The sequence below is a fragment of the Myxocyprinus asiaticus genome, chromosome 25, assembly GCF_019703515.2.
Source record: "Myxocyprinus asiaticus isolate MX2 ecotype Aquarium Trade chromosome 25, UBuf_Myxa_2, whole genome shotgun sequence".
NCBI lineage: Eukaryota > Metazoa > Chordata > Actinopteri > Cypriniformes > Catostomidae > Myxocyprinus > Myxocyprinus asiaticus.
In genome coordinates this window covers 36,378,415-36,405,420 of record NC_059368.1, presented here as the reverse complement: position 1 = coordinate 36,405,420, position 27,006 = coordinate 36,378,415, and the positions used below count along the sequence as shown (strand labels likewise).

General features: G+C 37.1%; 2 protein-coding genes across 2 annotated transcripts in view; both read right to left on the bottom strand.

Annotated features, from left to right (window-relative positions):
• The window catches only part of ezrb (ezrin b), a 47,335-nt gene extending 36,980 nt beyond the window's left edge, over positions 1-10,355 (bottom strand). The window contains exons 1-2 of the mRNA XM_051654790.1: positions 10,206-10,355; positions 9,299-9,385 (exon numbers count right to left, since the gene is read on the bottom strand). Of these exons, the coding sequence (XP_051510750.1) occupies positions 9,299-9,310 (12 nt within the window). The 5' untranslated portion in view covers positions 9,311-9,385; positions 10,206-10,355. The remainder of the gene's footprint in view (positions 1-9,298; positions 9,386-10,205) is intronic.
• A 2,950-nt stretch (positions 10,356-13,305) lies between these two features.
• Positions 13,306-26,949, bottom strand: rsph3 (radial spoke head 3). Its single transcript, XM_051654861.1, has 9 exons — positions 26,745-26,949; positions 25,909-25,996; positions 25,516-25,657; positions 23,596-23,741; positions 23,105-23,308; positions 18,519-18,681; positions 18,241-18,327; positions 17,946-18,037; positions 13,306-15,546 (listed from the first exon to the last, which is right to left on the bottom strand). The coding sequence occupies exons 1-8, from the start codon at positions 26,855-26,857 to the stop codon at positions 17,982-17,984; spliced, it is 999 nt and encodes a 332-aa protein (XP_051510821.1). The 5' UTR covers positions 26,858-26,949; the 3' UTR covers positions 13,306-15,546; positions 17,946-17,981.
• Between the last annotated feature and the right edge of the window lie 57 nt (positions 26,950-27,006).

Genomic DNA, 27,006 nt, shown 5'->3' with positions numbered 1-27,006 from the left:
CTCATCAGTCCACAGAACATTCTCCCAAAGGCTTTGAATCATCAAGGTGTGTTTTGGCAAAATTCAGATGAGCCACTTCTGGGTTAGCAGTGGTTTTCGCCTCGTCACTCTTCCATGGATGGCATTTTTGGCCAGTGTCTTTCTGATAGTGGAGTCATGAACAGTGACCTTTACTGATGCGAGACAGGCCTGCAGTTCCTTGGATGTTGTCCATGGCTTTATTGAGACTTCCTGGATGAGTTGTCGCTGTGCTCTTGGAGGAATTTTGGAAGGTCGGCCACTTCTGGGAAGGTTCACTACTGTGCCAAGTTTTCTCCATTTGGAGATAATGGCTCTTACTGAGTGCTTTTTTTTTTTGGGAGTCTCAGAGCCTTTGAAATAGCTTTGTAACCCATCCCAGACTGATGTATTTCAATCACTTTTTCTCATGAATTCTGTTGCTCGGAACTGCACCCAAGAATTTCACACACCATTGCACTTGTGTATATGGCTGTGTGACAATAAAAGTGATTTGATTTTTGATTTGATTTGAATTTCTTTCGACCTTGGCATAGTGTGCTACTGGGTGAGACCTTTTAGCCAACTTCATGCTGCTGAAAAAGTTCTATTTAGGTGCTGATTTGATTGAACAGGGCTGGCAGTAATCAGTCTATCCCAGCTGAACCCCATTATGAATGCAGTTTCATAGATTTGGGGATTCAGCAACAAAGGGGCAGATACTTTTTCACACAGGCCCAGTTGGTATTGGATAACTTTTTTGCTTCAATAAATAATTATTTAAAAATTGTATTTTGTGTTTACTCAGATTGCCTTTGTTTTATGTTAGATTTTGTTTGAATTTTTGAAACAATTTAGTATGAGATATACACAAAAACAGAAATCAGGATGGGGGCAAATACTTTTTCACAGCACTGTACGTTCTTTAAACTGTTTTCGAGTACTATTGTGAAAATGTAACACTGGTACAGCCTCAGTTGATAATGCAATTGAAACTGTAATAACACCGTAAACTAAAAACATAAAATGAGCAATAATGATGGGGATAAGATACACTTTCTTAAACATGAAAATAAAATGTTTTAATATGCAATATAACAATAGCTGTCTCTCGTTTGGAAGGATGCGTCCTCCGGAGGTCGCGTCCTTTGAAGGCTGCAGTATACCGAATGTCCTCCTTTAAACAAGCCTCGTTTAAACGAGACGGCCTTCATGGGACAAACGGAAATGGAACATAACATGGTTGCTATGACAGCATGCCACTCTTTATCAAGCACGAGCGCTTTGAGCGAGAAGGGAACAAAGTCCTTCTGGAAGAGAATGTATGAGGTAAATTTTAGGAGAGTTATAATGATGTAAAGAGAAAAGAATAGTCTAATACTTTAATTATATATTAACATAATTAACATATTATATACTCTGCACCCATCTACTGAGGTACTTCAACTTGGGAATTAACATTCCTTGCGTTTGAACATATTTACGGGCAAATTGACGTTATTTTTTTTAGACATTTCTGTTGAAGCAAAGAATTATGAGTTGTGAGTGCCCATGAAGGATACACCTCATGCATCCTCCGAATTCCTGTGAAAGAAGGTCGCATTCGAAGTGTCCTACTCGCTTTTATGAAACGAGACATCCTCGATGACATATGCGGCCAACAAATGCGACCTTCGGAGGACGCATCCTTCCAAACGAGACACAGCCAATGACAAGTCAATTTCAGAAGTCGATGATTTTCCCAGCACCACATGTGAGAGGATGGTTTAGGTGAGCGAGTTTGATAACTTTCTCGGTTCCACTGATGCGTTCAGAATACAATGTGCAAAATGTAGCATTTTGTGGCACAACTAGTTACTGGAAAAGCTACACTATTGTGAAAATGAGCTACCAACTTGCTACTGAAAAATGAAGTTAGTAGAGTTGCTACTTTTAGTAACTTACTCCCTAACACTGTTTATAAGGATGACTGTCACCAGTTCTAGTGCACAATGAGCACCACAGCACTCATAATATGGAAAGAACTTCCTGTACTGAATAGAGGACTGCTGGGACTTATCTTGAGCGCTGCAAACAGCACTGTGATAGCAGCTTTACAGCCAGTTAAACACACAATCACATTCAAATGCCCAATTTATACACCCATGCTTGGTGTTAATTGATAAATAAAATATACAATTAAACAACTTGGTACTAAGCCTCCATTGACAATAATGTTAAAATAACACAGATCATCATAGGCCAGCTATGCACATCTGAAATCTGGTGGTGAAGAGATCAGCTTAAAGACTGGCATCGTACTAGCACCAGAGGGAGAGACGGAGGGGTATCCATTTACTCAGCACAACAAAGAGTCTCTTTCAGAAACATCCTCTCAATGAGCCACCTTGTGCATCAGGCTGCATTTCAATAGAATCCCACAGTTTCTGTGCATTGCTCTCAGCTTGCAGAAATAAAGGTTTTAGCTGCCAGACAAACTTTTTTGGCTGCAATACACTGGCGAAGTCTAGCACAGATGCCGAGCTCAGGCAGAGATTGTATTAGCCCGAGCAATCTCTGTTGCACGATGGTTACAACCATCTCAACCAACTAAAAAAAAAAAAAAAAAAAGGACTAAAACATGAAATTCTCATTTGAGTACAATCAAGTTGGCCAATCACAGCAGCCTAAGTGGCTTGCGATTTACTTCTTAGGACAGTAGTCTAAAAACCTGTTATGGTAAAAACAACTACCGCAACTTACATTTACTGCTAATTTACAGACAATAATGGCTAGTATAAAAAATTCTGACTACAAAACTGACCAATCGATAAGCTTGATGCTCCCCTTTCCCTAATAAAAAAATGGGCTAAAGCAACAGCAGAGAAACCATCCATTTACTCAGCCTAAATTTATGATCTGCAAATGTTGCCTTCATGTGCTTAAGTAGGGGACAAAAAGCTTGGTCTGTAACGATTTTGTAAAGAGCTGTGTCTTGAGTTACATGAACTTTCGCTTAAAGTTCCCATTTGAACGGTTCTTTTAGTCTTTCACTGAGCTGGTATGAACTACAGCCACAGAGCACATGAGGATTGATTTCAACACAATGAGCTTTTGTGCTACATCACTAAAGGGCATAACAGACATTGTTTGGATATCAATTATTGATATCCAACAAATGATAAAGATTTGGGACTCAGAGGAAACAACATCAGCTGCTGATTTCAGACACACCTGAAACATGTTATGAAACAGGCAGGAAACATACACATTTACTGAGGACTTTATTAGAACCATAGTGTTCATAACAAAGTGCCCGACGTGGTCTTCTGTTGTTGTAGCCCATCCGCCTCAAGGCTGGAGGTGTTGTGCATTCTGAGATGCTATTCTGCTCAAAACAATTGTACAGAGGAGTTATCAGAGTTACCGTGGCCCTTCTGTCAGCTCAAACCAGTCTGGCCATTATCCGTTGACCTCTCTTATCAACAAAGCGTTTTCGTCTACAGTACTGCCTCTCACTAGATGTTTTTGGCACAATTCTGATTAAACTCTAAAGACTGTTGTGTGTTAAAATCCCAGGAGATCAGCAGTTACAGAAATACTCAAACCAGCCCATCTGGCACCAACAATCATGCCATGGTCTAAATCACTGAGATCAATTTTTTTCCCCATTCTGATGTTTCAGGGCTCCAGACTTAAAAAAAAAATGACTTGGGAGCCAATGGCTCCTAAATTGAAACATTAAGGAGCCAAATGGCTGTTTTTAGTTGCCAAATCACAGAATGGCTCCATTTAGACTGCTGTTCAGAAACAAGACAAAAAGCCGAAGGAAGACAGCTGATAACCCATTGATCTGAGGTTTAAAACCATATATATAGTTAAGATAAGTTTGCATTCCCTTTTGTCTCAAATGTTCACACACATTTCATAATTTATACAAATATAAGAGAAAAAATATTTTTTTTTATTTATTAATGCTCTTCAGAATCTACATTACATATATTTACATAAAGTATAGTATGCATATAGTAGTGTTGTGTTCGAGCATCAATGAATGTTTGCACCTTGTGTAATAGTTGTGTTCAAGTCCCTCAATTGTCCAAAGTGTCAAAAGCTTGATCTCATATAATTATACAGCTCTGGAAAAAATTAAGAGACCACTGCAAAATTAGCAGTTTCTCTGGAATTACTATTTATAGGCATGTGTTTGAGTAAAATGAACATTTTTGTTTTATTCTATAAAGTACAGACAACATTTCTCCCAAATTCCAAATAAAAATAAAAAAAATATTTAGAGCATTTATTTGCAGAAAATGACAACTGGTCAAACAAAAGGTGTTTTCAGACCTTGAATAACGCAAAGAAAAGAAGTTCATATTAATTTCTAAACAACACAATACTAATGTTTTAACTTCAATATTTGGTGGAATAACCCTGATTTTCAATCACAGCTTCCATGTGTCTTGGCATGCTCTCTACCAGTCTTTCACATTGCTGTTAGGTGACTTTATGCCACTCCTGGTGTAAAAATTCAAGACAGAGACCTGGAGAGGCTTTCAAGCCACAGTGTCTCGCACCCACTGTGAAATTTGTTGGAGGGTCGGTGATGATCTGGGGGTGCTTCAGCAAGGCTGGAATTGGGCAGATTTGTCTTTGTGAAGGATGCATGAATCAAGCCACGTACAAGATTATTCTGGGAGAAAACTTGTTTTCTTCTGCTCTGACAATGTTCCCCAACTCTGAGGATTGGTTTTTCCAGCATGACAATGCTCCATGCCACACAGCCAGGTCAATTAAGGTGTGGATGGAGGACCACCAGATCAAGACCCTGTCATGGCCAGCCCAATCTCCATACCTGAACCCCACTAAAAACCTCTGGAATGTGATCAAGAGGAAGATGGATGGCCACAAGCCATCAAACAAAGCCGAGCTGCTTGAATTTGTGTGCCAGGAGTGGCATAAAGTCACCCAAAAGCAATGTGAAAGACTGGTAGAGAGCATGCCAAGACACATGGAAGCTGTGATTGAAAATCAGGGTTATTCCACCAAATATTGAAGTTAAACCATTAGTATTGTGTAGTTTATAAATGAATATGAACTTCTTTTCTTTGCATTATTCGAGGTCTGAAAACACTGCATCTTTTTTGTTTTTTTCACCAGTTGTCATTTTCTGCAAATAAATGCTCTAAATGACAATATTTTTATTTGCAATTTGGGAGAAATGTTGTCAGTACTTTATAGAATAAAACAAAAATATTCATTTTACTCAAACACAAACCTGTGTGTGTATGTATGTGTACACACACACACACACACAAGTTTGGAATAATGTACAGATTTTGCTGTTTTGGAAGGAAGTTGGTACTTTAATTCCACAAAGTATAGTCAGGACATTACTGATGTAAAAAACAGAAGTCACTTTTGATCAAATCTAGACAGGCCTCATTTCCAGCAGCCATCACTCCTACACCTTATCCTTGAGTAATCATGCTAAATTGCTAATTTGGTACTAGAACATCACTTGCCATTATATCAAACACAGTTGAAAGCTATTTGGTTAGTTAAATGAAGCTTAACGTTGTATTTGTGTTTGAGTTGCCACAGTATGCAATTGACTGGCATGTCTTACGGTCAATATTAGGTCAAAAATGGCAAACAAGAAACAGCTTCTCTAGAAACTCATCAGCCAATCATTGTTCTGAGGAATGAAGGCTATACAATGCTTGAAATTGATAAAAAACTGAAGAATTCATACAAAGGTGTACACTACAGTCTTCAAAGACAAAGGACAACTGACTCTAACAAGGACAGAAAGAGATGTGGAAGGACCAGATGTACAACTAAACAAGAGGATAAGTACATCAGAGTCTCTAGTTTGAGAAATAGATGCCTCACATGTCCTAAGCTGACAGCTTCATTGAATTCTACCCGCTCAACACCAGTTTCATGTAAAGAGAAGACTCGGGTGAAGGCCTTATTGGAAGAATTGCAAAGAAAAAGCCACTTTTGAAGAAAAGGTTAGAGTGGGCGAAGAAACAGACATTGGACAACAGATAATTGGAAAAGAGTGTTATGGATCTTAACCCCACTGAGTTTTTATGCTAGACTGTAAGGTGCATGAGAAGTGCCAGACAAGACAGCCACATCTATGGCAAGTGCTACAGGAAGCGTGGGGTGAAATGTCACCTGAGTATCTGGACAAACTGACAGCTAGAATGCCAAGGACCTGCAAAGCTGTCATTGCTGTATGTGGGGGATTTTTTTTGATAAGAACTCTTTGAAGTAGTTTAAGAAGTTATGAACCTTTTTTTCAAATTGTAATAGTAATTTTTCACATTATTAATGTCCTGACTATACATTGTGATCAGTTGAATGTCACTTTGGTGAATAAAAGTACCAATTTCTTTCCATTAGAGCAAAATCTGTACATTATTCCAAACTTTTGGCCGCCAGTGTGTGTGTGTGTGTGTGTGTGTGTGTGTGTGTGTGTGTGTGTGTGTGTGTGTGTATGTGTATATATATATATATATATATATATATATATATATATATAATTTAAATTGTTTTAAAATATTGCCTTAAGTCTTTATTTACTGTTACCGGATGGCCTAGACACAGAGACTACAAGAGTGCAAATTGAATAAAATTCCAGATGCAGTTTATTGTGCTACTCCAATCCCAATCAATAATTACCAGCAGAAGAAAAAAAGTGGTACACAATATAGGACTTTTAATTGTAAAGAAACCCTAAATACACGTGACTCTTATTTTGAAATGTGTGCACTCTCAGTTGTGAGCTCACTAACGGCTGAGATTCGCTGAGAAAGTGAATCTGATTCAAATTGCTAACCTGAGCTCCTGAGTTCAAACCCTCAGTTCTTTTCGGGTGATTCATGAAAAAGATCCGGTTCAAAAGAGTCATTTGTTCACGACTCTCTCGCGCTGGGTTTGTTGTTGCGTATGGTGCAGCGAGCACGTCAAAAACAGAATGGGTGAAAAGCAGCACGGTGCACGCTCTAAAGATGTATTCAATAACTCACAAGATAATATCTGATGAAACCGCATATGAATGCACACAACACGACTGTCGCCAACGGCGACTAGATTTTAAATTATTGTCGTAAACAATTATTTTTGGCCGCATTTGCAACCATTTTAGTCGCAGTCTGGAGCCCTGTGGTTGATGTGAATATTAACTGAAGGTTCTGACCTGTATCTGCATGATTTAATACACTGCACTGCTGCCACACGATTGGCTTATCAGATAATCACATGAATAAGTAGGTCTACAGGTGTTCCTAATAAAGTGCTTAGTGAGTCAAATAAGGCACAGTATAGAAACTAGAATTACATGGCAACCCTAAAAATACATTTAAACTGAAACCTACCTAACATTTCCTTCCTGGTCTTCTCGTATTAAGTAATAGGCTTAATAACTCAGTATATCTGTACAGTATGATCTGGCAATCAAGAAATTATGCAAGTGCCAAGAGAGATGTTGAGCAGTAAACTCAAGTAAACCAGTCGTACAGCATGTTAAAAAGAGGGAAAATATCTTTTGATGTGTTTAGAGTAAATACTATTTATAGATATCTAAAAGGATTAATTAATCAAATAATAACCAATAATTTAATTGTTAAGTACTGGTCGATTGATATGGGTTTTTCAGTGGCAATACTGATATCTGGAAAGCAGGATGGCAGATGGCTTAAATAAATGCTGATATACATAAAACAATTTAACAACAGCAAATCAGATGTACACAAAATTTACACTTATACAATATTTACTCAAACTTAAAAATGTGCTTAAACTTAAAATAAAAAAAATAAAAAAAGACCTTAAAAATCAGCCACTAACAGATCAACTGGTAGATATTGGAACGGACACAATGTTTAAAGGAATATTCTGGGTTCAATACAAGTTAAGCTCAAATGACAGCGTTTGTGGCATAATATTGATTACCACAAATTTATTTCGACTTCTCCCTTTTTTATTTAAAGAAAAAAGCAAAGAATTTGGGTTACAGCAAAAGGGAGTAAAGGTTCAAATACTCACTGTTTCAACATTATAGCCACAAGATGTAAACCTGATTAAACATGATTTTAGTGTGATAAAATCAATTTCTAACCTTTTCTGTGTAAATATCCAATTTAACAACTTCGTTGTCATGACAACGTAACGCAACCTTAATGTACCATAATCCCGGTAATTTAGTAGTCCGCCACCAAAACAACGACTTAAACAACTCTACGGCTCAAATAATCCACAAGTTTAAACAGAAGAATTAATGCAAGTGCTTTTATAAAATTATAAACTTCCCATTTCTGCCTTGAAACCCTCCAAAAATTGGCTCCATCCACTTCCGTTGTAAGTGCCTCACTGTTATCTCAATTTTTTTTTTCTTTATAAAGGAGAAATGATTCAAACTTATTTTATTTTGTGGTGATCAACATTATGCAACAAATGTTGTCGATTAAGCTTAACTTGTATTGAACCTGGAATATTCCATTAACGCTTCTGTTAATCGGCCAAGCGAACATGGTTACTGGTAGGTAAAATGGCCAAATATACTGTATTGGTCTAACACTATTGATAATCCATCTCCAATTAAAAGTTTATAAATGACTCAATCTTGAACAAAATGTCTTGGCTAACACCAAGAACAAGCCTATACATTCATAGCTAAGGGCCAGCAGTGCTGAGGGCCCAGCATGAAAGGGCAGCTCAGAGGAAAGCAGCACAATGATGTCATTCCCTCTGTACAGACCCTGACAACTGTGTAGCCATCCTAAACAAACGGACAACACATGCTTCAGGCTGCATTTGCTTTTCAAAGCACTGCATGGAAGATAGAGTGAGTTTTTACTAGAAAACACAGATAACATTCAATACTGAACTGTTCCAGTTTAGCCGAGAGATTTGATAATGAATGCAAACTGATCCATCGAAACGGCATAAGTCACATTCTGAACCCTTGGAGACAAACAAGCCAGAAAGCAGGCATAAATGAGAACAAAACCTGACAAACTCTGACTTCAAATGAATAGGTTTGCCTTTTAGAAGTCGCTTTTAGTAAGAACGGACAGAATTCCCTAGTAAACAGACTCACGTAAAGTGAAAATATCAGGTTTTTTTAACCTTTAAAGAAATGTCTTTCATACTAGCTTGAAGTGAAAGCATCCCAAGAAGTCAAGATACATAAAACTTGGTTTCTATCAGACTGTGAAAGTACATTTCAAAACAATGCATAGAAAAAACACACAAACTTATCAGTCTAACAGATGAACAACAATAACAGTGAGCTTCGGCGAATACTTACTGGTTTCGGCATTTTGAATCCGGTTGTAAATCTCGTGTCAAAATGTCACAAAGCTTCAGAACAATTCGGAACTTTCCACGGAGCCTCCTAAAACAGAAAGAGGAGAAACACGTTTGAGCAGCGCAAGTGATACTGACTCACGCACAGTGTACCAGTCATTAAAACGTGGAGAAGGCCGAGGACTGAGCCTTGATGCACTCCATGCATTGCCCTATGAATCACGATTAAATACTGGAACCCAAGATTATGAGAGCCTCACCCAAAATGCCAGAAGTGGTAACACCGCCTTTGAATTTCATGTCTCCACCCCATTCTGCAAATATCTGAGTCTGTGTTTCCCAAAGATAGACCCTTGAAAATCTGAATATTCCCTTACTAATATAGAGGCACCTGCCTTAAAGGAGTGCAAATATTATTATCAAAGAAGTTTGGAAGATCACTGCGAGATCTTCATTAAGAGTCACATACAAATTAGACAGAAGGGTAATAATAGGCTATACTGTCTTTAAACGCAGTAAAACAACAGTTTAACTGGACATCCAGTAGTTTGCTATGTTTGAGTTTGTATTAGCCTATAGGAAATAGGAATAGTGGAGACAGACGGACTGATACAGATTACCATCAAAAGACACATTTGCATCGAGACTAGACTATATGTCTGGTATTTTTGGTCATTAACAAAAAGAGGAGCTTGATTGCCACTTTATTCTTTTCATGACTTGAAAAAGACCCCGTCTGTAAGCTAAGATGTAAGCTATTCTACTCCCATAATCAGAGCAACACCTGTTGGAAGAGATTTCGCTAAGAACTGGGCGGCGTCTGTACAAAGAGAAACGCGTGAATGATAGTCGCACTAACTGTATTGTGGTCCTTGACCCAGGCGAAAATCGATCGGCGCAAATCTTACCAAAGCAGGTATGATCACGGTGAGTCAGTTGAGTCCAGCTTCGCCCGAAAGTCTCCCCTTCCTCCGCGGAAATGAGTACGGAGTCCGGCGATGGGAAATGGCTGACGGTGTGCTCACCTTTGTAAGCTCAGCTGAATGACAGCGGATCCAGTTCCTGTTTGAAACGTCTGCGGCGCTGACGCTATCCACACACACTCTGCACAAAGGTATGGAGGACCTAACGTGACAATATTAAAAAATAAATAAATAAATAAATTTGCAAAGAAATATAAAAAATTGCACATAGAAATAAATAAATAAATACATTTTCAAATCTGACAAATGAGTAGCCAATTTTCACTTATATTTCCTTATTTATGCGTTATTGTATTTGTTTATTTATTTCCATGTTAATTTATTTATGTACACATTATTTATTTATTTACACATTTACTTATAGGTGTATTTATTTCCACATTTATTTATTTCTAACTTTTATGTATTTTCACATTTGTTCATTTCCACATTTCTTTGTCTGTATGGTAATGAGGGGGCGTGTTTTCTCTTCCAGGCATAGCAATTAAAGGAATAGTCCGGTTCAATTGACCTGTTTCATGTGACGTAATGCCGCCATGTTTGTGACCGATATTCCACATACCTTCATTGTGCTGCGCTGTGAGATGCCACAAAAACCTACTTCAGGAGTTAAAAGCACCTCTTACGTTCATACAGACGGGATCATTACAGACGTTTTTTTTAATACTGTGACTAAATCAGTCCAAAAAACAACACAAAACATTTGTAACTTCTGAATGAGAGATGTATACGGTGATGTGCCGGTGAGTGTGTACTCGCCAGTCACACATCGGACTCGCCGGCGTACAGAGATGAATCGTGGATAACGTCTTTAAATGTCCGCAAAAGTTCAGTTTGGCAATATTTGTGCTGTCTTCAGACCTGTATACACTTTTCCTGTGATTGGCATGGATCAAAAGCCATTTTTGATGTTTTTCTTGATATCGTTTTTTTGGGTGTTTTTCCATGCAACGCTATTGTTTCCTCCCGCTGATGGTCACAAATATGGCGGCTGCAGGGAAAAGTGACATCACTGAAACAGGTTCAATTCAAGTTTAGCTCAATTGACAGTATTTGTGGTATAATATTGATTTCCACAAAAAGTTAATTCTGACTTGCCCCTCCTTTTCTTTAAAAAAAAACAACAACAACAAAAAAACCTTGGTTACAGTGAGGCACTTACAATGGTAGTGAATTGGGGACAATTTTTAACCTTAAAATACAAAAGTATAGCCACAAGACATAAACAATATGCATGTAAACATGATTTTAGTGTGAGAAAATACTTACTACCTTTTCTGTATAAAGTTATAGCCAATATCACAACTTCGTTGCTTGACGATGTAATGCGAACCAACCCTAAAAACCTAAAATGACTGTAAAAATGATGATTTAAACAACTTTACAGCTCAAATAATAATACATAAGTTTTAACAGAAGAATTAATGTTAGTACTTTTATAAAATTATAAGTTTCAAATTTCTGATTTTAAACCCTCCAAAAATTGGCCCCATTGACTTCCATTGTAAGTGCCTCCCTGTAACCCAGATTTTTGCTTTTTTAAAGAAAAGGACGGAGAATTCTAAATTAATTTTTGTGGTGATCAACATTATGCCACAAATGCTGTCCATTGAGCTGAACTTGTATTGAAACCTGAATATTCCTTTAAGCTCAGTGCTTTAGAGTGAAGCCTGCAGGCCACAGTGACATCCAAGGCCTTTCACATTACCAGAGGTGTTTGCAGCAAAAAAATAACAAATTTTAAAGACAGAATATGTGCATCATTCTGGTAGAATAGGAACCAGGTGCCTTGCAAATGGATGTGCACCACATTTTCTGTATGCTTGAATATTTTATTGTGCTTTACATCGTCATACTGAAAACTCTGTTTTAGTACAGTACTGTTCTTTTTGAAAGTCATATTTTGAGTATTTTGTCATAAACCTCACACATTTTTTTTTTTTAAGATTTACGAATTTCAATTACATAAAATTACTCAATTTAATTTGATGGAATTTTTTTAATGAAATTAAAATGCATAAATTTTAAAAATAGGCTAAAATATTTTTTGAGTGCATGGCCACTCATTGAAAGTATTATCAAATCTTTATTTTTGTCAATGAATATGATATATGACTTCTCTTCATCCAGTTGGATACATGCATTTCTCATGTAAATACTGGTAAAGTCACTTTTCCAAACCCTCAAATGGGTCAATTATGCTCTTTTTTTTTTTTTTGTCCAGATCTATTAAATCATTTAAAAATACATTAAAAAAAAATTTAATTCACTTAAAATAATTACCTCTAGGTAAGCATGTTTTCAATTAATGTTTATTTTATTTATTTCATTGTGTAAGGATAATACAAAAAAAAAAAAAAAAGAAAAAAAAAGATTTCAGCAAGAAAAAAATGAAAAAGATGCATTGAACATGGAGATTATAGCGCATGCTAAGTTGCTTCTCAGGTCCCTATTTAGGTTTTTCCTAAAAAAATAGACAAAAAATAGACAAAAAAAAAAAATCATAATTATAAGCTAAACTTAATTAGAAAGAAAAGTAAAAAAGAAAAAGAAAATTAATAATAATAATAATAGTAACATTAATAATAAAAAAATACAAAAAATACTACATTTATTGAGGTTGCTCCCAACTCGGTTATATATTGTATAATAAAATCAGTTAGGCTGAGAATATATTATTACCATGACTACGGCTGTTTTTCTTTAAGCCAATGCTTAAGCATTATTGTAAAATGACTTTATATCTTGTATTAATTTTATTTCAATTGGAAACATGCTCCAGAGTTGACAGCCCTTTAAAGTGAAAGCCCTTTGTCCATATGCCATTCAAAGTCATTTTGTTATTTTCACTGGGGCTGAAAGTAAAAAATGTTGCATGGTGTAACTGTCCAGAGACAGTAAAAAAAAAAAAAAAAAGAAATACAAAATCTAATTAAAAGCTGAAATTCTTGAAAAAAGAAATGTTGTGCAGAATAATTTCAAAAATAAAAATAAATAAGCAGTGAAACAATTTTCTTAAAATATGATTCATATTTATTAAAAATGTTTGTCTACAATATCCAAGTCATGTGGTGTAACCAACATGTAGGTAGCCATGGGACAAAAAAATAAAAAAAAATAAAAAAAGAGAGAGGACCCCTTTAGACCCTCAGAACTGTGTGTGAGTTCACTTTATAAAAAATGTTAATCATTAAATCTTTTTTATTTGTATTTATTTTTTTATTTAATTGTTAAACCAACATGGACACAAAGATTACATTTCTATGAACTTGACACTTGTGTTTGAAACTAGATTTTAAAACACTTCTCATTTTTATCACCTCGGACAACCTTATTTGTCAGTGACCCAAATAATAAACCTGCAAACCCTCTGAATGACTTCAACAAACAGATGGACTGTTGGCAGAAAAGTACAGGTGTTTGGAGCTATACTGTACATCTGTCATTAAAGTGAAAGTGTGTGAACAAAACTGAGGAACCAATAAAAAGCTTGGTGGGAGGTATTACTGTCATCACCTCTCAGATAGATTTACTCAATGGGGTTCTATGTACAGTATATCATATTTGTGGCAACTGAATCACCGGACAGCTGGGAATACAAGTCAATCACTTAAAAGGCTTTATCTAATAGATGTTTTTTTTCCCTCTACATTTCTTTCCACATTTCTGTGAAACATGAACAGGATATTATAAATGTGGTCTATAGTTTTGTACATTTAAGGACAGCCACAAAATAGTGTTTCGCTCACTCGATTCAGGCCTTTTCTGTTAAGATCCAGATTCTATAAAATCCCCCTTACCACTTTAACATCTGTATAATAACTGGGCTTTATATTATTTGATCCATTACTGTTTTTTAGTTTTTTCTTCTATTCTAAAAATATTGTCATAATGCTCTTGTCTGACAGAGAGATGTATTTTTAGGGTTTATTTAGCTACACTTTGGGGACACAATTGATGGAATATGCAGTAATTCTAAGCATTCAGTCGTTCAACAAACATTCAACATTCAAGTCATTCTCTTCTAGGGCAAAGTTAGAGTTTGGGGTTCTGTATAATTAAAATTGGCTTCATATATTGACCATTAATTCAATAAAGAGACCCATTATTACATAACTATAGACTAAAGAAAAATGTTAATATGAAAAAGAGGTTTTTATTTAATATTACTGTCATTACTGTAACCATGCTCAAAGAAATATCCTATACTGTAGGCTATGTGTAACATGATGAAACGCTTTCATCATCCAGAGGATTACTGCAAACTGCTGAATTTTTAAAAGCAAATGGTTATCAGAGAGAGAATTTTCAGCCCATTCTCTAGATGCAGCCTTTCCCCATAAAAGGTCTCTATAGCTGAAGCTTTCATATTGTGTTAAATTGTAATAAAAACCCCTCATATGTTTGAATGACCAACAATAGCCTTGTTATTAGGTCATGCAAACATTTACGTGTACTGAGGTCTGCATAAGTCAGCACAGTGTGATGATATGACTCAGAGGTCTTTCCTTGCGTTATATTTACATCAACACACCCGTTTCTATTTGAGTTACCAATTCTAAGTGCCATATCCGCCCAAAGTGAAACTTGGGCGTGGTCAGAGCTGAGAGCTGACCAATAAAGAAGCAGGATTAAAATAGAGTCGTATATAGTCTATGACGTGAAGTGCATGAACGCTGAAGCGGAACCGTAAACTGTTGAAATGTCACCGGCCCAGACGAGTCAGCTCGACAGGAGAACGTAACAATCACTACATTTCAAACGAACGACAAAACGAGAATAATGTCGCGACAATAACCACAACACTTTATTGAGACAGTAATGGTGAATTGTTTTGTGGGCAGCTCCTATATCGGCGAAATAAACAAATGGCAACCCATTTAGCTGTTGAACCTTCATCAATATCCCAAAACAAAGTTTTAACACACCCAAAATAACCACGAGGGCCGTTCACAAGTTTTCCATACATCACGTATGTGTTAAATTGATCATGTGGCCAGGAGAATGAATAATCTCAAGTGATGATCAGTGCTGATTTAGCGACTCTGCAGCGCCATCTACAGTGCAGTCCTTAAAATGCAGTTCATCAAGACAGAACATTGACAGTTCGAATTTCACTCATAGTATGAAAATGACATTTGACAATTCTATTTATAAATGTTAATTAAATCCAAAACCAATGTGTTGAAATTTAAGAAGAAGAAAAAAAAAAAAATTTCACACTAAAAAAAAATTTCCAGGTGCATTTTTCAACTCCTGTTATGACCTGAAATGAGAAAAATGGAATATAAGGTTAATTCTTCACCTCAACATTTCTTTGTCGCTGCACAATTTGAGATAAAACACTTATTAAACTGATATTGTTTTGGGATCTTTGGCTGACAAAAATGGCAATGTTCCCATTCCTGAGCGTGTTTATTGGAAATACAGCAGATGTGTTACTACACTTGTGGTTACGGCAAAGAAACAAAATCATAAAATTAATTAAATTAATGAGTAACTGTAGGTAAGTGTGTAAATGTAGAGAACATGATATGTGCTCAAAGTGGACACATCTGATGTCACGGGACAGATTTATTTGTGAGCACAGTAACCGCCTGTGACCAGGAGGAGGGCGTGGCCGGGCCGCGAGGATGCATGTCCAGCGCTGAGTTGCCTAATCAGCGGGAGAGAGATAAAGGAGGAGCCGGGGACACCAGAGAGAGACGCACACAGCTGCTCTGTGTGTGTGTGTGTGTGTGTGTGTGTGTGTGTCGGTTTCAGTGTTGCCAGATTCGTTTGACATTTTCCAGCCCAATGATTACTTAAAACCTGCACGAATGCACAAAAAAATTCCCAAATAGTGTATATGAAAATGAAATGCACATTAACCATAATACTACAGCATTGCCTTTCCAACCTTGACAACACAATTAAGCGATGCAAAAATAAAGTTTCCTAAAACTTTTCCATTTACCCATTTTTCTTATTCACACATATAAACAAACACACATGCACAGAAAAAGAACAAAAATCAACGTGCAACACCTGCAGATCGCGCACATTCAGAACTCACTGGTGGGTGTGGCAACTCGTAGTTCCACTGAACAGGATTAAACACATTTTCTGTCAATCAGTATTCTGGCTATTTGACTGAATGTTTGTGTGTGGACACGTTTTCTTTATTTTAGTTGCATGGGCAATGGAAATTCTTCTATCATTTTAAAAACCCACCCAAATCATTCCAAAGCAGCCCAAATTTTGACCACCCTCCCAAGCACATTTTTGCCCACACAAATCTATTGAAAGTAGCCCAATTGGGCAGGAACCCATCCAGTCTGGCAACACTATCTGCCACACTGGTGCCGAAAACTGGGACTGGAGGAAGATGCGCCGTCAGAGAGCCCTCGCCGCTGATGGAGGATCGTGACGCTGAGGGGAGGATTGGTTCGATGGTACTGAAGCAGTCCGCCAGAAGACGAAATCCAGTGCCATCGCCCGGCGTCGCGGAGGATCGCTGGACAGCTGGCTGAGGACTGAATGGCGGTGTGGTCGGGAACCGGAGTTATTTTTTTCTTTTCTCTCTCTCTCCCCTCTCTCTCTCTCTCGGGCTCTCCCGCTCTCTTTCTCTCTCCCCTCTCCCTCCCCTCATCCTACCCAGGTTCCCAGGAGGCGGCGAAGACCAGTCGGCGGCAGAATTCCTCCCCTCCCCTCCGGAGGTTTCCAATTTGGCCTGAATCGGGTGTTGGGGGTATGTGACGAGGAGGAGGGCGTGGCCGGGCCTTGACGTAAGCAGGAGAGAGATAAAGGAGGAGCCGGTGACGCCAGAGAGAGAGAGAGAGAGAGAGAGAGAGAGAGAGAGATGCACGCGGCCGCTCTGTGTGTGTGTGTGTGTCGTTATGTTGCAGTTCAGCGTTTTATGTTGTAATTAAAGTCTTGATGATTGTTAATCCGGTTCCTGCTTCCTCCTTTCCCTACTGAACAAGAGGTTTGTCTGCCACACCGCCACTACGATAATTAATTTAATCATATAATTTATTGTTATTATTATTGTCATTGTTGTTATTCAATAATAATTGTTTATGGGGGCCTAGGAAGCTCAGCGAGTATTGACGCTGACTACCACTCCTGGAGTCGCGAGTTCGAATCCAGGGTGTGCTGGGTGACTCCAGCCAGGTCTCCTAAGCAACCAAATTGGCCCGATTGCTAGGGAGGGTAAAGTCACATGAGGTAACCACCTCATGGTCGCAATTAGTGGTTCTCGCTCTCAATGGGGCGTGGTAAGTTGTGCGTGGATCGCAGAGAGTAGCATGAGCCTCCACATGCTGTGAGTCTCCGTGGTGTCATGCACAACGAGCCACGTGATAAGAAGTGTGGATTGACAGTCTCAGAAGCGGAGGCAACTGAGACTTGTCCTCCGGCACCCGGATTGAGGTGAGTAACCGCGCCACCACGAGGATCACTAAGTAGTGGGAATTGGGCATTCAAAATTGGGGAGAAAAAGGGGATAAAATAATAATAATAATTGTTTACATTGTTTAGATAATTATTTTTTATTACAAGTTTATAATTTATATAAATGTATTTTTGCTGACACAAACAAAAATCATGTAACAATGTGCTTTTTGTGTGTATTTTGATTTTATAACAAATGTGTTAAAGTGAATAATGTTTGATCCCGTTTACCTCTAGTAAAGGGAAATCTCACTTGGAAGCAAAAGTTTATTCTTGCAGCTGAAAGGCCTCAAATCGTTGGTTAGTGACGTCTTGAATGAGCACTGTGGAAGAACAAGGGGAACAAGTCTAAATTATGCCGAAATTACTGTTGTTGCCTTATCTCAACAAGACAACCACAATATTAATAGATCAATCCCAAATTCAAATCTTTTGTTTAGTAGACAGCAGAAAATCTTAAAAAAAAAAACACACAATAAGGAAGTTACAGTTAAAACTGAACTTCGCCTGAAAAGCATTCACTCACTGTCAAGCACTGTTCTAGCCACATATCTCTGTTCCAAAGTACTGCTGACTTCTTCCATCAGTAAAGGAAGGAATCCGGTCTCTAAATCTGGAGCAGAGAGAATGAAAACTCACTCAACTTTATAATATGTTTGTTCAAGTTAACACTGAACAGAGCGGTGTGTTTTAGTAATTCTTGTAGTTATGTCCTTTGTAATTGTATGTAATTCTGTATTTGCAGAAGTTGCATTTAAAATCAAGAAAATAAATCTAGTTTCTCTGCTTGTCATGCACACTTACCTCTCTTCACAGGGTCATAGAAATAGCCACTATCCCTCAAATTGGAATAGACTGTGGGCAGCAAGTCAGACAAGTACTGCTGAGCAAATGCTCTCGCAGCGATTTTCTCTGCTGTCTCTTTCTCCTTTTCCAGCACTGCCATCTGCTGCTTTATCCGGTTCTCCTGAATTTGGAGAAAAACACAAAGAAAGATTCATTGAAATACACAAAGACACATTAAGACTCTTTAACTATACTTTAAACCCAGTGATTGTGTCAAGATCAGGAAATGCATGTGGCTATTTAGAATTTTGTGTTTGAATCAGAATTAAAGAAATAGTTCACCCAAAAATGAAAATTCTCTCCTAATTTACTCACCCTCATGCCATCCCAGATGTGTATGACTTTCTTCTGCTGTACACAAATGAAGATTTTTAAAAGTATATTTCAGCTGTGTAGGTCCATACAATGTAAGTGAAGGGGTACTAAAGCTTTGAAGCTCCAAAAAGCACATAAAGGCAGCATAAAAGTAATCAATACGACTCCAGTGGTTTAATCCATGTCTTCAGAAGAGATATGATAGGTGTGGGTGATAAAAAGATCAATATTTAAGTCCTTTTTTACTATATATTATCCTCCCAGCCCAGTAGGGGGCGATATGCAGGAAGAATGTGAATCACCAAAAAGTGGAGATTTACAGAACAAAAGGACTAAAATATTGATCTGTTTATCACCCACCAGGTGCGATTTTAGGATTTCAGTCTTAGGTGGGCTCAGCCTACAAAGACACTATAAGATGTGCACATTTAAGGTATTTCACATATACAGTATTTCATAGCTGGCTAATATTCATTCAGAATAAACACTTATAAAGTTAAACAAATAACTGAAACCACTTAAAGAACCATTCAAAGAATCCTTTTTTTTTATTCTCCATTTATTAACAAAAATTGTAACATGAATCAATTTTGCAACTTCTGTAGATTAAAGTTACATCGAACACTACAAAAACCTATTATTACAATATATGTTACATTTAGCTTGGTCTTTATTTAGTGGAGTGAACTAACTCCAGGTGATGTTTCTCTGTATGGCATTAACTTGTGATTCGAAATTTTAAATTCATTCAAAAGATAAAATCACTCAGAAAAGAGATTTTCATCTCAAGAGACTAACCTGGTAAAAGTCTAAAATAATAATAATAATAAAAGATTAGTTCAAATTTGTTCACTTGTTCATTGACCATTTTTGAAATCACACTTTTGAGAGAAACAAGTATAATTATACTTTATTAAAAGCTGTGTGTCTACTAAGAGACTTAAGCAGAGTTCAACAATATTAGCCTTAAAATTATTACAAATAATAACAAATTTTAAGTATGTCCTGCTGTCATTGTAATGTCATCAGTCAATTTGACTCTTAATTAATTCAGCCCCTTTCTCTCCTTGTTAAACAAGATTACTGAACTTAACGAATGAGATGCTTCATTCGGTCAACAGATGTTAAACTTTGCTCGTTCATGAATCGAATGGGTGAATGGGGCGTATTTGTTCAGTGAATCAAACCAATGATATGCTTCTTCATGGGGGCTGAGATTAATTTTAGGGGGATTGAAGCCCTCCTAAATAGGGCTATGTCACCCACACCTATCATATAGCTTCTGAAGATATGGAGTTAACCAGTTACTTTTATGCTGCCTTTATATGTGCTTTTTGGAGCTTGAAAGTTTTGGCCGCCATTCACTTGTATTGAATGGACCTACAGAGTTGAGATACTCTTCCAAAAAATCTTCATTTGTTTTCTGCAGAAGAAAGTCATACACAGCTGGGCAGTGTTGTAAAAAGTATCCATTTGTCATACTTGAGTAAAAGTAAAGATGCCTTCATGGAAATTGACTCAATTAAAAGTTAGTAGCTCATGAGAAAACGACTTAAGTAAAAGTAATAAAGTAGCTGATATTAAATTTACTTAAGTATCAAAAGTACAAGTATATTTCATAAATTTCAGAACAGTTCATTAAACCCATGTCAACTTATTTGATTGGTGGTGCTCATCATTTACACACCCTCATGCCATCCCAGATGTGTATGACTTTCTTTCATCTGCAGAACACATACAAAGATTTTTAGAAGAATATTTCAGCTCTATAGGTCAATTCAAAGCAAGTGAATGGTGGCCTGACATTTCAATCTACAAAAAGCACATTAAGGGAGAATAAAGTTTTCCGAAATACTACTGTGTTTAAATCCATGTCCTCTGAAGCGATTCAGTTGGTTTTGGGTGAGAACAAACCAAATTGTAACTCATTTTCACTGTATATCTTGCCATTGCAATCTCTAGGCACGATCATGATTTCAAGCTTGATTTCACTTTCTAGTGCTTGATGCATGCTCAGAGCCCTATATGGTGCTATAGGATGTGTAATCGAGCTTGAAATCCTGATCGCCATGGAGACTGCTAATGTCAAGATTTATAGTCAAAAAAGGAGTTATATTTTGGTCTATTCTCACACAAAACCAATTGGATCCATTCAGAAGACACTTTCAATGGTCTGGCCACCATTCACTTACATTGAATTGACCTACATAACAGTGATATTCTTCTGAAAATCTTTTCTCGTTTGTTTTCTGCAGAAAAAAAAATGAAAGTCATACACATCTTGGATCGAATGAGGGTGAGAAAATTATGAGAGAATTTTCATTTTTAAATGAACTATCCCTTTAATGGCACATTCAAGTCACATCAGAATAATCATATTTATGGGATGTGTAAATAAACACCACAGTCCATAAAAATTGGAACACTGAAGGACGGAGTTGAGTCATATTAGTGACCAGAACAGAGACTTGTAGAGGTGGGCTCTTTTCATTTGGGCCAATAAGCAACCACCCAGCAACCACCCAGAACAACCTGGCAACTGCATAGCAATGTGCTGAAACACAGTTAAAACAGCTTTGCAACAGCATAGCAACAACCTGACAACCACCTAGAACACACTGTCAACTGCAGAGCAATGTGCAAAAACACAGAAAACAACTTTGCAACAGCATAGTAACAACCTGGCAACCACATACTGTAGCAATGCGCCAAAACACACAGCAGAGATCACCTTGACAACTGCATAGCATGCCCTAGCAACCACCAGAAAACTAGTTTTGACATCTTCATAAAATATAAAAATAAATGTTGGACATTTTTATGAGCGCTGGTAATTATTCATACACATAGCACCTTGTTTAAATGTAAAATGTGAACGCATGTGATTGACTTTTATATGAGGTCTCCTGGAAAGGCGGGAGACTAATCGCACATAACTTCATTATTTAACAGCTTACATAATATTTAAGCCTAAATTTATCAAATGAATTAGTCCAAAAAAACAAAAAAAACTTAAACTCACATGAGCAGTTTCTTGTCTTCCCCCGTGGAGACAGACGACGGAACACGTAATCTGGCGCGTGCATCTATTGTGATTTTTATTCAGATTCGTGATTCGCAAACCGAATCATTCAGACCGCTTTTTGAATCTTTTTGTTCAGTTCAAAGGAATCAAATGTAAAAGATTCGACTTAAATGATTCTTTCAATGAATCACATATCACTATGGTGGGTCTGCATGCATTTTTGCACATACATCTGTTTTTTTTCTTTTTTTTTTTTTTTTTTGCGGCGTTCAGTCGCAGAAGTAACGAAAGGGTCTGGAGACATTTATCGGAGTAAAAGTATCAATTTTCTCTTCAAAATGTAGTGAAGTGTAAGTCCAAAGAAATATTTATACTCAAGTAAAGTACAAATATTAAAAAAAAACTGTACTTAAGTACAGTAACGAAGTATTTGTATTTCGTTACTATACACTTCTGCATCTGGGATTGCATGAGGGTGAGTAAATGATGAGAGAATCTTCATTTTTGGGTGAACTATCCCTTTAAGTCTTAATATTGTTTTTAAATAGTTTTAGTGTTACTACTGACCCCAATTAAAGACATTTTTATGATTCATTTTTACAATTTATTTCAAAATATTATTTCCACACATGCTATTCATCTAAAGCTATTTCAAACTATTTTTTCCCCCAAATTCCTAATATTATGTTTTAATGGTCTCATATTAATCAAAAGACAACATGTAATTAAAAAAATATTTTGTTGACTATTTAAGTGGGCTGCAAATAAAATAATCAATATCCCTGTCCATCCATCCATTTTCTACACCTACTTATCCTATGTAGTGTCACGGGCTCGTGGGGGGTGCTAGAGCCTACACCAGCGCCTTCCGTAGTTTCCCTTGAACATATCATATATTAATATTATCCTAAAATATTGATGTTGAATAAAAAATGCCATGTAATTTGTCAACAACCCTCATGCACTTTGCTAGAACAATAAACACGCAGCTCACACCTTCAGGAGTGATGAGCAAACTCTAGCAAATCAAAATTAGTTCAGGTCACAATGCACCAATCCATATAGCATGGACCAGTTCAACCACCTTCCACCAAATCGTGCCATTATTGCCACAAAATAAAATGGTTCTGTGTCCTGTTTCTCTGTTGCCATGACGACGACGAACACCTGTGGCTGAGCTGCATGAAATTGGAGTGATTCTCACCTTCTCTAAACAGAGGCGCCGTTCCCTCTCCTCCATCCTCTGTACCTCCACCAGCTCAGCATCGCGGATCTCCTTGAATACTTGCTGCTGGGCCCTCAAGCTGGCCAGCTCTTCCTCCTCCTCCACTTCCAGCAAGGCCTGCTCTATTGTCTTCCCCACCAACACCTGCAGCACGGGCTGCACCTCCATATCAAAATCAAACAGCTGCGACCAAGACCAACAGCAGCAAAATCAGACTTTCAGCCCTGAGCTGATAAACAGATATTATCCACAACATTTTTTAACAAACCTTCACTTGCCATGGTTACCTGCATGACTCATTTTAAAGACTGAATTAACGTGATTGTATAGTATTAAATATTTCACTACAATTAATTGCTGTTGCATTAATACTGAACAGAGGGCATGAAATGCAAAGGGTGTGAGAACTGCAAAATATTGCAAGAACAGGTGCATGCAAAAAGTGACAACTAAGAGAATCCATACTGCACCTCTCCATCTTCTATCTGTGTGGCTACATCTCGTCCAGTTTTAGCTGGAATGAAGAGGGGAGTGGCCGGTTTGTCCAGGAACATGTCTGTTTGGCATTCCACACTGGCGTCTTCTATATGATCACTCAACTCCTCCAGATACGTCTCTACAATATGCATCAGTAAGAGCCTTGATCAGCCTCTTGAACTCTGGTGCTCAAACACGGTATTATCCAAACATGTTTAAATAAGTCCCTGACTCAGACTCAGACTCAGACTCAGAGTCCAAGTCAAGTCTCAGTTCTTTTGTTACAAGTCCAAGTCAAGTCTTTCAAGGCCAAAACTACACTGCTGTACACTTCCCTAATGTTGTCATTACTGGAAAAATCAAGTTCTCTTAATTAAACATTGCGTGAAAGGTCAAGTTTTTGGCTTGAACTCAAATATCTAAGTTCTTTGGACTTATTTACTTTAAAAATTCACTCCATACATCTGTGTCCCCTTTGGTCAAGTTGGATGGACCCTGCTAACACTATCTCAATTCTCCTTGTGCATATGCAGCAGAACTACAGGCATTTATGCGGAGAAATACGTTTATTTGATGACTGATCAAGAATCAGTTATAATCTTCATTATTTAAGCTGTGTCATTGTATGACCTAAATTTGAGTCCATTCAATTTAAATTATTTAGTTGAAACAACAACATTTAAAAAACAAATCTGAGTTTCATCTACTTGCATCTAGTCACCTTAACTTAAATCTGTATGAACACCAAGTTAGGTGAACTTCATTGCTCACCTTTTGGAGACGCCATTACTCAATTCAATTGAGGAAATGAGTTAACTCAATCAATTGAGTAGAGTCAACTTATCAGTGTTTTCAATGTAAGTCAAGTCTCAAGTCTTTGTGTTAAGTTCCATCCAAGAATCAAGTCTCTGTATCCACAGTTTTCCTGAGCAACCACTGGGCAGCGCCATGATGATTCTAATTGCCGGTTTTCTGTTTCTGGTCTCGAGACGCAATGTAAAAACTGCAAAAATGAGTGATCCAGATGGAGAACAACAACCATTTAAGTTTTCTTGGAGTAAAAATGAATTTCAGGCTGTTGTTGGCTGTCATTACATAACAACAGTAATTAATTTCGGACCATCGTTTCATGTCAGGTCATATAATGTCAGTTGAGGCACTGTCAATAAAAAAAAAAAATGGTAATCTCGACTGTGAAGTATCTGCACTGTACAGCCACATGTTTTTTGACAATTTTTACAAATGTAATACCTTAAACACTCCATTACCCGCTGGAGAATATATGCCAATGCAAGTTAAAAAATTGGAGACCGGATGTTGAAAACAGTCGAATCGTGGAACACTTCCACATTCAGGAAAAAGGTGGATAGTTGCAGGTTGGTTTTCTAAACCTGTGGCAGTACAATTATTTTCATATACTTTTATACATTTATTTATAGGGATTTCCTCTTCATTAAGTCACACTTATCTAATACTGTATAAAAGAGAGTATGTGAGGCTTTAATTGAATCAGAAGATAATTTTTACCTTTAAAACCATGCACTTTAAATATTAATAGTTTATTCATCAGCCACTTTGTATATCCAATCATCAATGACTTTAAACCTTAAAATATTAATCCAGCTCTTGTCATCATGTTGAAGCACTGCTGTGGAATACACATTCAAATTATTACACATACACAGGAAAAACAAGTGCATGACAGACTCTTTATCTAAACAGTGTTGCGATATTCAGAGAAAATACTTCTCCTTGTTGACCTAGATTATTGTCTCTAATTTGGAGTCCAAGACAAGTCTCAAGTCAGTGTTTTTATGACTTAAGTTTGATTCGAGCTCAACAATAAGAGCCTCAGACTGTGTGTCCATTTTGAAATTTGGACACCAATCTAGACTGACGGATAACTTCACTACCTGTCTGCACATCTATGTTCTTTCTGCCCTCCAGTGGTTCTGGTGTTTTCAGCCCAAACTGTTCCTTCACCCTCTTCCTGGACATAGCTTTTCTTCTGGCTTCCTGTTGTCTGAGGAAATCGACTGGATCAGTCTGAGATGTCTGAAAAACACATTTCTATTTATTTAATGACTTTAATATGAAAGTAGGTGCCATCAACATGGAGCAAGAAGTATTGCCAACCAATTTAGGTAAAATGTGGACAGTACAAAGCAAAACTGTAAAAAAAAAGAAATAACGTTATTCACTCTTAAATGAAAAAAGCAATTCTTACATTAAACTTTCAGACAACACAAACTATATCTGTTCTAATAAGAGAGGATTCTACGCTCCCTGAATATAGAAATACTCACAATGGGTAGTACATGTTGAGCATATGTGTTTCCTCGGACAATACGTCGGTCATACATGATGTTTCCGTAACTGCCCTGTTCTTCATTTCTGTATCATACAGTGAAGCAAGAGTTTTATTTAACCAACCTCTGTTTAACCAGACCTTTCTTACAAGACAGCCAAAACCTATGAAAACATATTATAAGCACTAAAAAATATTTTAGCCTATTTTTAATATTTAAACATTTCAATTTCAAAATTCCATCTAATTGAATTGTGTAATGTTTAACCAAATTCAATTAATGAAACTTAAAATAATAATTTTTTTAATGGTATTTTATCAAAAATACCTCTGGAATTTTGTTATGAAATCGAAATGTGTAAACCTTAAAATTATAATTTTTTGAGTGAATGCAGAAGAAAACGACAAAGTTTAAAACAACCCTCATTTAAGGTCATTTAAACCTTTTGTTTTTTTAAACTTTATTATTAATAACATGACAGTATACTGTATCATACGTCATCATCTTAGACCACGCCCCCATATAGTTCCTGCATTTTGTATCGAAGAGAAACCCATGTTCAAGATACTTTATCAAAACATGGTAAAAATAAAAACAATTCCGCCAAAATTCCACAGTTATCATTACTACAATTAAACTGAGGTATCTTGCTTTTAGCCACAACTGTCTTTACAAAATTACACAACATTACAATGTTTCAAGGAGATCCTATATTAATTTAAGTTTTTGGAGTAGTAACATGTCTCAGAGATAGTTACTAAAAGCCTGTGAACTTCATGAACTTGTTAAATGGGCAAAAGATGGAAGTGAATGTGAGGTGTTGAGAGACTCACAGCAGTGGAGCGGTGTTTCTATATTTGGGGCGGCTGGGAACCGGACGCGGACGGCTGGAAAACGTGTAAACCCCGCTCTGCGACTCATTCTGTGGCTGTAATGTTGAGGTCATTTCCTTCGTTTAAACGGGGGTATCAGATGTGTAACTGAGGCTGAAATCAGTAAATGTTGTTGAAAGATGGACTCGTTTCTGCATTTGTTGTCACTGTTGCCGTGGCGACTGTCGCCAGCAACCGTCTGCTTACACTTCCGGCATAACCC